General features: G+C 36.4%; 1 protein-coding gene across 4 annotated transcripts in view; it reads left to right on the forward strand.

Annotated features, from left to right (window-relative positions):
* LOC106872416 (transmembrane protein 185B) overlaps nucleotides 1-10,734 on the forward strand; it is a 32,337-nt gene extending 21,603 nt beyond the window's left edge. For 2 of the 4 annotated variants that reach the window (XM_089361446.1, XM_014919412.3), the window contains one exon: nucleotides 121-10,096. In XM_089361446.1, coding sequence (XP_089217572.1) covers nucleotides 121-344 — 224 coding nt within the window. In that variant the 3' untranslated portion in view covers nucleotides 345-10,096. Of the gene's footprint in view, nucleotides 1-120; nucleotides 10,097-10,718 lie in introns of those variants that run through there. The other 2 variants (XR_016243961.1, XR_016243960.1) reach the window with 2 other exon arrangements.
* Nucleotides 10,735-12,513: the final 1,779 nt, after the last annotated feature.

Below are 12,513 nucleotides of genomic sequence, written 5' to 3' on the forward strand. Positions count from 1 at the left end.
TCGATGAAACAAGTACCAGTTGAACACTAAATTTGAAGTTATTATTATTATTATTGTTGTTATTATTATTATTATTATTAATAATATTGTTATTATTATTATTTTCTTTTTTCTTTTCAGGGTGGTTTGGCATTCGGAAAGACTTTTGCCAGTTTCTCTTGGGTGTGTTCCCCCTTCTACAGGAATACGGAAATATTAGTTACTCGTTACAGAGTGACGAAGCTGATTCCGACGAGAGCTCGTCTGGCATCAGTAAACTGGACAGTCTCGGAAGTAAACCAAATATCATAGAAGAACAACCACGGATTGTTGTACCTATCATATCCATAGAAACTCCTGATTGATCGGAGACAGCCAAGAAAGAGAGGGGTGAAGTGGGGGACAAAGAAAAAAGAAAAACCATATCAACTTGTCAAAATATGAAAAATCTGGAACTTTCTTTGTAGGATGGTATGTTTTTTTTTTTTTTTTTTTTAAAATTCCTCTTCTCCATCCTGAATACATTAAATTCAAATTATTGTGATATCTATCTAATCCTGGGCTAGCATTTTCCGTTTCTCTGCAAGGTGCTTGTCTAGTCTCTGAACTTAGTCTACATTCCGATCTATAGCAAAAGACATTGGATGCAAGCAAAGTTGCGTGAATACATTACAAAACTGACCAAAAAAAACAAAAAACAAACTAATGAGACAAGAAGTTTTAATCTTTTACTTTTCCTTTTCTTTTTTTTTTTTTGTAAATTTCTGTTTTACAAATTGATTTCTTTCATTCTTTAATTTATTCATTGCTTTTCATGTTTTCCTTATTATTCTTTCCTAAGCGGAAGGTCAAAGGGCAACAAATGGCGGAATTGGTAACATTACCAGACAAAATGACTTATGGTATTTAGTAGTTATACTCTCTCTCCCTCCCTATCTTCTCTCTATTTTCTGAATTTAAATCCCTCCGGTGTCAGCTTTTGCCTTTCTGTCACCAAACCAACCCTACATCAAACACCCACCCACCCTACCACCACCACCTTCAGTCAAGAGAATAAGAGTACTGGGCAAATTCACTGAGGGGGTCAATTTAATTCAATGAACCCTTTGCCTCTAATTTATCCCTTCTTGTATAAATATGTAAGATATTTTTTTTTTTCAAAACACATTTGTTATTTGCCAATCTGTTTTTTTTTTTTATTTTTCTTTTCTTTTTTCTTTCTATTTTCCAAGTTCTTTTCTTTTTGAATTCCATGTAATCTCGAGACTTTCAGTGTTGAAACTAAAGGATGGATTATTATTATTATTATTATTATTATTGTTGTTGTTGTTGTTGTTGGCAGTAAATTGGCAGAATTGTTACAGTGTTGGACAAAATGCTTCTTCCAGCTTCGTGTTCAGAGTTCAAATGCTGTCGAGGTTGACTTTGTCTGTCGTCCTTTCGGAATAAGTAAAATAGACACCATTTGAGCGCTGTGGTCAATGTAATTAACCTACTCCCTTTCCACTAGAATTGTTAAGGCAGTGAACTGGCAAAATCGTTGGAGCATCAAACAAAATACTTTCTGGAATTTCTTAAAACTCGTTAAATACTTAGTTAAAAATTCATCCGGGGTTGATAAAGGGCCAGTCAATTACTGGGGGTCGATATGATTGACTTGCTCTCGTCTCTCAAAATGCAGGCCTTGTGCTGAAATTAGAAATTAGAATTATTATTATATTAAGGAAGACGGCAAGTTGGCGGAATTGTTAGCACGCCGGACAAAATGCTTAGCGGTATTTCGTCTGTCTTTACATTCTGAGTTCAAATTCCGCTGAGGTTGATTTTGCGTTTCATCCTTTCGGGGTCGATAAATTAAGTACCAGTTGCGTACTGGGGTCAATCTAATCGACTGGCCCCCTCCCCCAAAATTTCAGGCCTTGTGCCTATAGTAGAAAGGATTATTATTATTAAGGTGGCAAGCTGGTTGAATCGTTAGTGTGTCAGACGAAATGCTTGGCACCATTTCTTCCAGCTCTTTACATGCTAAGCTCAGTTCCTGCCAAAGTCAACTCTGCCTTTTGTCCCTTCAGGAATCGGTAAAATAAAATCCCAATCATTGCTGGCCTTGTGCAAAAGGTATAATTTTTTTTTTTCCCTAGGAAATAACATCCTAATCAGCTTTGCAACCTTGTACTCTTCTGTTGCAAAATATTTTAGAAACTTTGAAAACCTGGTTTATTTAAGAATTAATTTGTGAAATTTAGGCTCTGTTGAGTGTTTATCTTAGAGTCTTTAATTTCTAGTTTGTAAAATGGTTTAATTACCATTCTGAAGGGAGCAAGCAGGTAGAATCGTTAGCACACAGGTGAAATCGCTTAGCAGCATTTCCTTTTGGCTCTTTCTGTTCTCAGTTCAAATTCCGCTAAGGTCAACTTTGCCTTTCATTTTTCCAAGGTTGATTATAATAAGTACCAGTTGAGCATTGGGCTTCATGTACTTGACTAACTCCCCCACCCGCCCCCTAAAAGCAGGCCTTAAGCCAAAGAAGGCAGCAAGGTGGCAGAATTCTTATCAGTATTTCTTTTGGTTCCTCATGTTCTGTGTTCAAATCCCACTGAGGTTGACTTTGCCTTTCATCCTTTCAAAGGTCGATGAAATAAGTACCAGTAATGCGCTGGGGTCGATGCAATCAACTTATCTCATCCCCCGAAATTGCTGACCTTGTGCCAAAATTTGAAACCATTCTTGCTATTCTAAGAGGGCAATGGATTGGTAACTTCATTAGAGCATCAGACAAAATACCTTGCAGTATTTATTCCAGATCTTTATGTTCTGGGTTCAAATCTTGCTGAGGTCATCTTTACCTTTCATACTCTCAAGGTCATTAAAATAAAGTACCAGTGTTTTCCCTATTTTCTCTTCGTGTTAGAATATAAGCTGGAAGTTAGGACTTTGAAGACATAAAGGAATTTCTTTTTCTTTTTACTTATGTCTCATAATTAAGTGTAGAAGGATCGTTCCTCTTAAATGGTAAAGACATTTGGTGCTGGCTTCCAGCTTGCACCAGCTGTCCCCCCCATATTAAACATGCTTGCAACAGTTGGAGAACAATGAGTGTTGAATTAATTGCTGTCAAGAAACTCAGAGTTCTGAATTTGTTGCATGCCTGCATCATTTAATAAATATATTCTCTGTCAGGCACGAGCTACCCTTTTTGAGAATTGGGTCACATGAGACATGGCTCATCATCTGGTAGGATGTACTGCTAAAAAATTTCAAGGTAATTTTTCGTTGGATGTGTTATTCAGAAAGTCTTGAGGGTTGCATGTGGCTGTGAGCCAAAGGTGGCCCATGACTACTCTGTATTGTACAATTGTTAAAGGGTTATTTTCGTAACTTGTTGACATGTTTCAATTTGTATATATGATTGCTACAGCTTCATTTAAACTCCCTTTAATTGTAGGCAGTTATGGCAATATCATTAGTGAATATATGTTACACCACACACACTCATACACAGAAATGTTTTTTCAAAGAGAAGGTAGAGCCAAAACTCTATGAGAGTTGTCAAAGTTAAGGTAAGACTCTCAACTCCTCAGCTTCACTCTAAGTTCCTCTTTATTTGAGAGGAATAGCTACCTGGGTAGATTTCCCATACAACAGGAGGAAACATCAGCCTAAGTGGTTAGCTTCCAGTTTTGGTTTCTGGTTTAAAGTTGTTTTTCCCTTTCAGTGTTAAGCTTTTCCTGCTGATAGTTCTCAAAAGGCGGGAAGGGGTTACTCAATATTTCGATTATTAGACAGGTGTTTAGAACATAATTTAAGGAAAGTTTCTTGCATAGAATTACGATGGGAAGTTTTAATTTAAATATGAACACTTTAAAACCTGGGCTTTAGTATCCGGGAACTGCAAGTGGCTATTGAAAAGGGTTAATGTCTTTGGACAAGACCTGAATATTACCAAACTTTCTCTTGGCATTTCAGGGATGCTGCTTGTGAGACCTTATGTAAAATCATTTGTCTACCATATAAATGTTTTGAATAAATATTTATTAATACACATATGCTCACAAGTAAAGACACAGTTGCAAAACAAGGTGGGAAAAATAGTACTCAATACCAAAAGTAGAGTAGTATACAGTTTATTAAAGCTGAAAAAAATCTTCACAAACTGTTACTCAGTTTCATCTGATCATTTGTTAGTGTGTAGTAAGTGTGTATCTATGCGATGGTGCTTTGCAGAAGGTATAACTTTTAGATTCTTAGAAGATCTATAATCATTTGATAGTTTATTTGCTAGTTTGAGAAGCAATTGACTTTATTTTGGAGCAGTGATCAAGATGGCACTGCTAAAACTGGCAGGGAATGGAATTAATAAAGCCACTGGATTAATATTTGCACCTTCAGCTTGAATTATTCTTCAAAATTCTCATAGTCTGGCAGATTCATGCAAATACTTTCCAAATTACAATGGCAGTTTTCTTCCAATTTTTTTTATATCTCTGAAGAGAGTGCAGACTCTCTGGGTGTTGCCCATTTTTACACTTACCTCTAAAATTACAAGGTTATAAAATGAGGCCTTACGTTCAACAAATACATTTGTTCTTGCCAATTTGAATAGTTGCAAGGCTGGTTTTTTTTCTTTCTTTTTTTATAAATTGGCAGTTTCTCTTGTACTAACTTGCTCTATGCCATCTCTCATCACTAAATAGAACTTATAATAGAACTGCTATCTTCTTTCCTTTCTGTCTTTCCTCCAAACTCCTCTTGTGGTTGATGTCTTCTCAATTTTAGTTCTCTCTTCTCCCCACAGAATTGCACACCTTAACTGGGTCATGTTTGCTTGATCTTACAGCAGTTACTGTTAGTAATGGTTGGCCAGTTCAAATATTTTACTTCTGTAGGGAGAAAACAACAAAATTGAAGGCTTGAATTGAGCCCTAAAGAGTCTTTGTGTAGCATGTAAAGGTGGTGAGCTGGTGGAACCATTAGCGTGCTGGGCAAAGTGCTTAGCAGCAATTAGTCTGTCTTTATGTTCTGAGTTCAAACGCCACTGAGGTCAACTTTGACTTTCATCCTTTCGAGGGTTGATAAATTAAGTACCAGTTGAGTGCTGGGGTCAGTGTAATTGACTTAACGCCTTCCCTCAAAATTGCTGGCCTTGTGCCAAAATTTGAAACCAATGTTATTATATGCAAACTGTTATAATACCTGGTAGTTGTTTTAACTTTCTTAGTCTTGGTTTTAGATATTGGTAATTTAGGTGCTATAGGATAAATCTAATCATTTCCACCTCTCCAAAAAGCTGCCATGGGATTCTGTCCTACTGTCTCTAGATAAATGTATAGGTAACTTTGTCAGGATCTTAACCTTTTCATCCTGCATGTGCACGTTTCCAGGCATGATTTCATTTCACTGTAACCTTTGGAAGACACAAAAGCAGGCAACCACATAGTTTTTGTGTTTGCAGCTGAAAATACCGAGGTTTCTGTTAATTAGCAAGCCATAAACACAAAACTACATAGCCACCCTCTATTGTGTCTTCCAGGGACAGTCAAAAAGGAAATTACCTGCTAAAGCATACTTGTGAGTTTAATGGGTTAACCACTTTGTGTTAACAATCTCCTCTTCATCCAGTAAGTACCAGTAATATACTGAAGCTGGTTCAAGTGATTACACTCCCATCTCCTTTTAAAAATTAGCTTGGTTTGGGCTTTGTTGAAAGAAATTTCTATTGGCGTTTCACAAATAAGATGTTGAGAGAAATTCGTTAGATGTTGAGTGAAACTCGTTACTTGTTGAAACTCGTTAGTCTAGAAACTATTGAGCTTTTGTGAATTGTTTTCAAAAATAAGCATTTTTTTACATCCTTTTTTTTTTTTAATGCTACAGTGGATTAAACGCAGCCTGTTGAATTCAAAGTGTCTATAAGTGAAGTTGTCCTGTGGACATGTTTTCATTACATCAACTAATAAATATTTTGAGTTCTTCTCCAGTATCGGTCATTTTTGTGACATATTTTGGCTGTAGTTTGGTTTCTCCTTGTCCAAGTTCTCTTCCAGTTTAGCTGTCAGGTATAAATAAGTTTGTCATCTTGCAGTGTGGTGACACACTGTCATTGTATCCCCAGTGTGTGGTTGTAAGTTGGAAGGGCAGGGAGATCTGGATCAAACTAGAAGCTGGAGCTCGAAGCACTTGTCCCTGATGATGACCTTTTGGCTGCTTTTTGTTATTTTTGTTGTTGTTAAACCTTAGCTCTGCTTTCATCAAGTAATCTTATGATCAAAGGTACTCCAGTTGTGACCATCCTGTCTTTTTCCTGTGTAGAAGGGATCCAGAGCCACATTATTGTTATTGTTGCTGCCAATTTTTTTGCATTCTGAGTTCAAATCCCTCTGAAGTCAACTTTACATTTTCATCCTCCTGTTTAAATTAGTTTTTATTACTATTAAGGTGGTGAGTTGGCAGAATCGTTAGCATGCCAGCCGAAATGCTTAGAGGCATTTTGTCTGTCCTTATGTTCTGGGTTCAGATTCCACTGAGGTCGACTTTGCCTTTCATCCTTTCGGTGTCGATAAATTAAGCACCAGTGAAACACTGGGGTTGATGTAATCGACTGGTCTCCTCCCCTCAAATTTCAGGCCTTGTGCCTATAGTAGAAAGCATTATTATTGTTATAAATACAGTCAAATCAACATTTCTGATCAGAAAATGAATTTTACGATTGTTTTGCCTTCGTATTTCAAAGAGAAAACCTGAATGTTTTTCTAAGAATGTGCTGTGAGTTGATGAGCTTTTGGGTGTCTGTGTATTTATAATTTTAAATGAAACCCTTGTGAAGTTAACTGCAATACTGTTTTTTTTGTTTTTTGTATGTTTTACTATTGTATATTTGTACTTTGGGACCCAACTATGTGCAGGGGACTCATATGAATTTTGTTGTGTATTTTCAGCATTGAATCTTATTGTTAATTATGTAGACAAGGTCATTGAAAATTAATTAGTGAAATATGATGCCTGAACTATTTGACCATTAATTAGATTGGCATTCCATTAACTTTTCCATAATAATATTTCTAATGAAATTCTGAAATGCACTATCCACATGTTTCAATTAAGTTTGGTAGTAATTAGTAATTTGGAGGGATTCAGTTAGATAATTAATTTTTTCCATTGTTAAGTGTGGTCTAATGGTTAGGCAACTGGGCTCTCGATTGTAATGTCATGGGTTTCAATCCGTGTCAATGTGTAATGTTCTCTTGGGCAAGGTATTTTACTTTTCATTTCTCCTGTCTATTCTGCTGGAAATAAATACTTACAGCAGCTGGGGTTAACTCTGTGATTGGCTGGGGTCCTTTCCAAGGGGTGGTGGAAACTTTAGTACTTTGTCTCTTGTGCTCTTTGAGAACAAGGATAAACTCTGACCTAATGAGTCCATGTGCTTAAGACAGACCTATTTATCTGCTTTTTTTCTTTCTTTTCTTTTTTATCATGTAGCTGCTGTTTGTGTCCCCACCATCACTTGACAACTAATTTTGGTGTATTTACATCTGTGTAACTTAGCGGTTTGGCAAAAGAGACCGATAGAATAAGTACTAGGCTTACAATAAGTACTAGGCTGCAGTCAAATGACTGAAACGAATAAAAGAAAGCAAACAAATGCCTCTCAAGTAGGGAAAGGATTTTAAGTATGAATATCTCAAAAATGGGTTTCATATTATAAAACCAGATGTGGTTTATTGGGGGTGGGTGTTTAGACCCAAAGGGGTTAAACTGAGCCAGCTGGGAATTTTAATAAAACTCCTCTTCTTCTGCTTTCTCTAGTTATCTTATGGAGGACCGTGTTTTACTTCAGTTTCTTTTTTTCCTTCCGTTTCTTTGGATAAAACATTCACTGAAAGCAGCCCAAAGGACAGCGGTCAAACGAGATCTACTGGATTTTTGTGACTCTTGCTTTTGTTTCTTTGTGTTTTTTTGAACATTTTTGTATTACCAAGTAAAGGATTATTTATGCAGACTCTGCTGGTATGTGTGTGTATGGGGGGTGGGGGGTGGGATGGCTGAATTTGGCAGTTTCATGTATCCTTAGGCACACCATCACTCTCTATACATACATAAACACACTGGTTTGTACTCTTGCCAACATTAATTAAACTCTCTAAATATTATTATTCACCCCGTTTTACATATATATATATATATATATATATATATATATATATATATATATGCTTTGATTTCTTTGAAAAAGAAAAAACAAACAATAACTACTCCTTCCTTCTTTTCTTTGCTGAGACTTTTAATTAAAAAATATTAATTTTTTTTTCTTTGTTGCCAAATTAAAATATCAGGACAGTTTTAATTTATACTATCACTTTTTGTAGTTTGGAGAGTTTCTCAGAATTAGTGGAAACCTCAGCTACTTTGGCTTACAGTTCTCAGTTTCATATCCTGCCAAAGTTGACCTTTGCCCTTCATTCGGCAGAGGCCAACAAAATATATATCTACACATACCAGTTATGTGCTGAGGTCAATTTGGTCAACTATACTGCTCCTTCAAGAGTTGGCCTTGTGAAAAATCAATGTAGGCAAGCTCTGTAGAACAGCACTGGATTAAGGCACCCTTTGAGCCTTAATCCCTTGGTTAATCCCAAATCCTGGTTAAATGTTAGGAACATTCATTTCACTCACGCTATCAATGTTCTTGAGGAAAAGCATGAACATCTCACAATCTCATTCTCTTATATGGTTTTTGTTGCGGCCTTGTGTTTTGAAGTATGAAATCTTGTACTCTTCTTGCATTTTACTTATTTCAACCTACAGCCTGAGGCCATGCTGGGGCAACACACACACAAAAGAATTCATGTATGTTTTAATTTCACTATCTTCAATATATCTTGAATATTATTATTATTTTTTCCTTTTTCCTTTTTAATGCAGCTTGCATTCTGTGAAATAACTTTTTTAAAATTCTGTTAAATTTCTGTTAAATACAAATATGAACATTAGATTTCTTAAGTGAAATTAATTTTTTTAAAAATGAAACCACTTTCTCTTTTCCATCTAAACCTTTTTTTTTTTTTTTTTTTCTTTTTGAAACAAAATTACAAGCTGATTTTTATGTTTTGTGTACAAATTCCATTGTTTAATTAACTAATTGATTTTGCTGTTGATCAGCTGTTTGTAAACTAATAACAAAACAAATAACCCAACAATCTTTTTAAGATCTCACCTATCAGAAAGCGACACTAAAAAAACAGTTAAAGCCTCTGTCGAAACAGATGAAAATGAAAAAAATTTTTTTTCTTCCCCTCTTCTCTTCCAAAGCTGGTCTTTGGAAAATAATAATAAAAAAAAATGTTTATAACTTGTAACAGGGGATTTCAATTTAATTCAATTTGTAATTTTTTTTTTTTTTTTTTTTTTTTTTTGAAAAAATTTCAGTTCTTTTTCAGTTTGAAATTTCAAATTTAACCATTCTAAAATATACTTTCAGAAATTTAGATCTGTGTATGTATGTATATATATATATATATATATATATATATTTAAAAAAAAAAAAGCAAGAGGTGGATGAAATGTAAATTCAAAGTTTTGAACTTAAAATGGAATTTAATTGTTTAATAATTACAAAAAAGCAAAACCCCTCAAAAATTTTAATTGTTTAAAAAAATCAATTTGAAATTAAATTTGAGTTATTTATTGGATTTTAATGAATTTTTATTTATTTATATTTTTTTTTACTCTAAGTTTTCAGATTTAACAATTTAAAAGATTTTTTTTTTTTCTTTTTGATAATTTTCTGTCTTTCTAATTTCAATTTTAGGAAAACTTAGAAAAATAGCAAACTTTTTTTTTTTGTTTAAATTTGAAATTCCAAACTGAAAACGAAACTGAAATTTGTTTTATGTGGGGGGTGGGATCAAGGAATTTTGTCATGATTTTTTTTTTTTTTTTGAAATAAGTAACTTCTGCCTGAATTTTTTTTTCTTTGAGCACCAGTGCCTCACTTGAATAGTGTAGCTTTTGTTATTTGCTGACGATTCTTTATAGAATTAAAATTTAATAAAATAAAAATAATAATAATAATACTGCATTAAAAAAATGAGATTGAAAAATAAAACATTAAAAAGAATTCTTTATTAGACATCTTGTTATTTCCCCCTCCTCCCTTTGTTTTATCATTTATTCACTCACATTCTTGACTCCCTTCCAGGGGTATAGGCCATTGATTATTTTCTTCCAATCATCCGTATTCTGGAACGTCCTCCTCAATTCCATTCGGAACCTCCCCAGATATACTGTCTGGGGGTGCCACTATGCTGGGGCCTTCTGAGGGTATATTCAATCCAGCATCCCACTTCGTAAATTTGTATCTTTTACTTGTTTCGGCCACTGGGCTGCGGCCATGCTGGAACATCGCCTTGAAGGCGTTTAGTCGAACAAATCGTCACTAAGACTTTTTTTTTTTTTTAAGCCTGGTACTGATACTGCTGGTCTCTTTTTGCTAAACCGCTAAGTTACGGGGGCGTAAACACACCAACACTGGTTGTGAAGCGGTGGTGGGGGACACGCTCACACACACACACACACACACGACGAGCTTCTTTCAGTTTCCATCTACCAAATCAATTCACAAGGCTTTTGTCAGCTCGAGGCTATAGTAGAAGACCCAGGCCGAAGGTCTCGGTCGTCACTCGCGAACGAGCATAGCGTAGTAGTGTGTACCATACTTAAAAAAAATTTTTTTTTTTTAGGGGCTTACATAGTCGCAAGTTGATATGGACACCCTATGTAACTATCCTACTCTTTGATCCAGCGGAACATCTACAGTATGTGTGTGACATTTAAGTAGACCAGAGCAATGTGAAATGAAGGGACTTGCTCAAGAACACAACACGTTGCCCCGTCTAGAAAATGAACCCGCGACATGATGGTGAACCAAGCATTTTAACCATAAGGCCACGCCCCCTTCATACACACACACGTGCGCGAACGCATCAATGTAATAAGTCATATGAATTTTCTTGTGGTTTCTTCTTGTCAATCTTCCGCTCTCTCTGACTACTTCTCTCTTAACTGTTGACGCCTTGTAATTGTTTCTACAATTTTCTTATAGCCACACCCTCTCTCATGTTTCTGAAACTCTCCTCTCTCACATTTACATCTTGTTTCTGTCACTCTCACTCTAACCTTCTCTCCTCACTCTCATTCGTCGTCTATTGTAGTAAACTCGCTATCCTTTACCCGCTATCACCTTGATTTTACCGTCTCTATTGTAGCTCCGCCCATTAATGTACGTTCTCAATGTTTCTGTTTTTCTCTCTTTAACCACGCCTACTATTGTCATCCCTTCCCCTACTTTCTGTTACTCTCACTTTATCTCCTACAGGCACGCCTCCTGCTACTTTTATTGTTATTCCTTCTCCCACTGTTTCTATTTCTCTCACTCCGTTACTCTCTACGACAGCCACCTCCCCATTTCCTCCACAGTGTGTATGTTGGTGTGTTACTGGACACACCCCTTTACCTATTAACCTGCAAACGTTCTACAATTCCTATCACTCCTACTCTGTTAATGAATTTATACTGTGTGCGCATGCGCGCTTGAGCCGGTGCGTTGCTGCAACAATTTTTATCAAATCCATGTGCTGTCTCGATCGATCGATCGATCGATATATACAGCTCTCTCTCTCTCTCCCCCTCTCTCTCTCCCTCCCCCTCTCTCTCTCCCTCTCTCTCTCCCTCTCCCTCTCTCTCCCTCTCTCTCTCCCTCTCTCTCTCCACACACACGCACACACACACCCGCACACGCGCACGCGCGGCGTCTGTATGCGGTCGTTAGAACTGCTAAAATAGCGCCTTAATTCCTCTTAAATCACTCACCGTCCCAATAAACATTTAAGCCCATTTGCAAAATGTGCTATGTATATGAGAGTTTAATGCATCCCCCCCCCAGTATATTTGGGAAGAAAAACAAAACGATGTTTATGGCTGTAGCGCCTTGGCGCTTTACTTCTGCTCGGTCACGACTGACATGGGCTGGAACCATTGTTTCTTATGGGAAGTGGGGGGCGGGGAGAGCTGAGAATTGAAAAAAAGGGGCGGACAAATTGCCAATGTTTAATAAATTTAAGATGGTTTTAAATCTTTTAAACTTGAGCAACGATAGAGAAGAAAGAAGGCGGCATTGTCCGATGTCTGTAATGCGGTGACGACAACGATCCTGGATGGCGAATGTTCGTAGCTCACACGTTAAGGGAGCTCTTTCCATTAAGGCTTAGTTTGTTTTCTGGTTTCGATTTCTTGACTGGACCAGTTTCGTTTCAATTTCAATGTCGTTGATATCTCTCATCTAACATCCTTTTTTTGTCTCCCATTCCAATCCATCGTTGACCTCTCCCACTTAATATTTAACTACTTACCTGTATACAAAGCGATGTTGACAGTGTTGGTTGTAGTTTAGCTCTGTGTCAACCATGATGAAACAAACTCTACTATGAAATGGGCTCCAACCGTGACAATCCTTTTTCATTTTTGTTTCTTTTAGTC

Source organism: Octopus bimaculoides, chromosome 13, assembly GCF_046866305.1.
Source record: "Octopus bimaculoides isolate indiv1 chromosome 13, ASM4686630v1, whole genome shotgun sequence".
NCBI classification, from domain to species: Eukaryota; Metazoa; Mollusca; class Cephalopoda; order Octopoda; family Octopodidae; genus Octopus; species Octopus bimaculoides.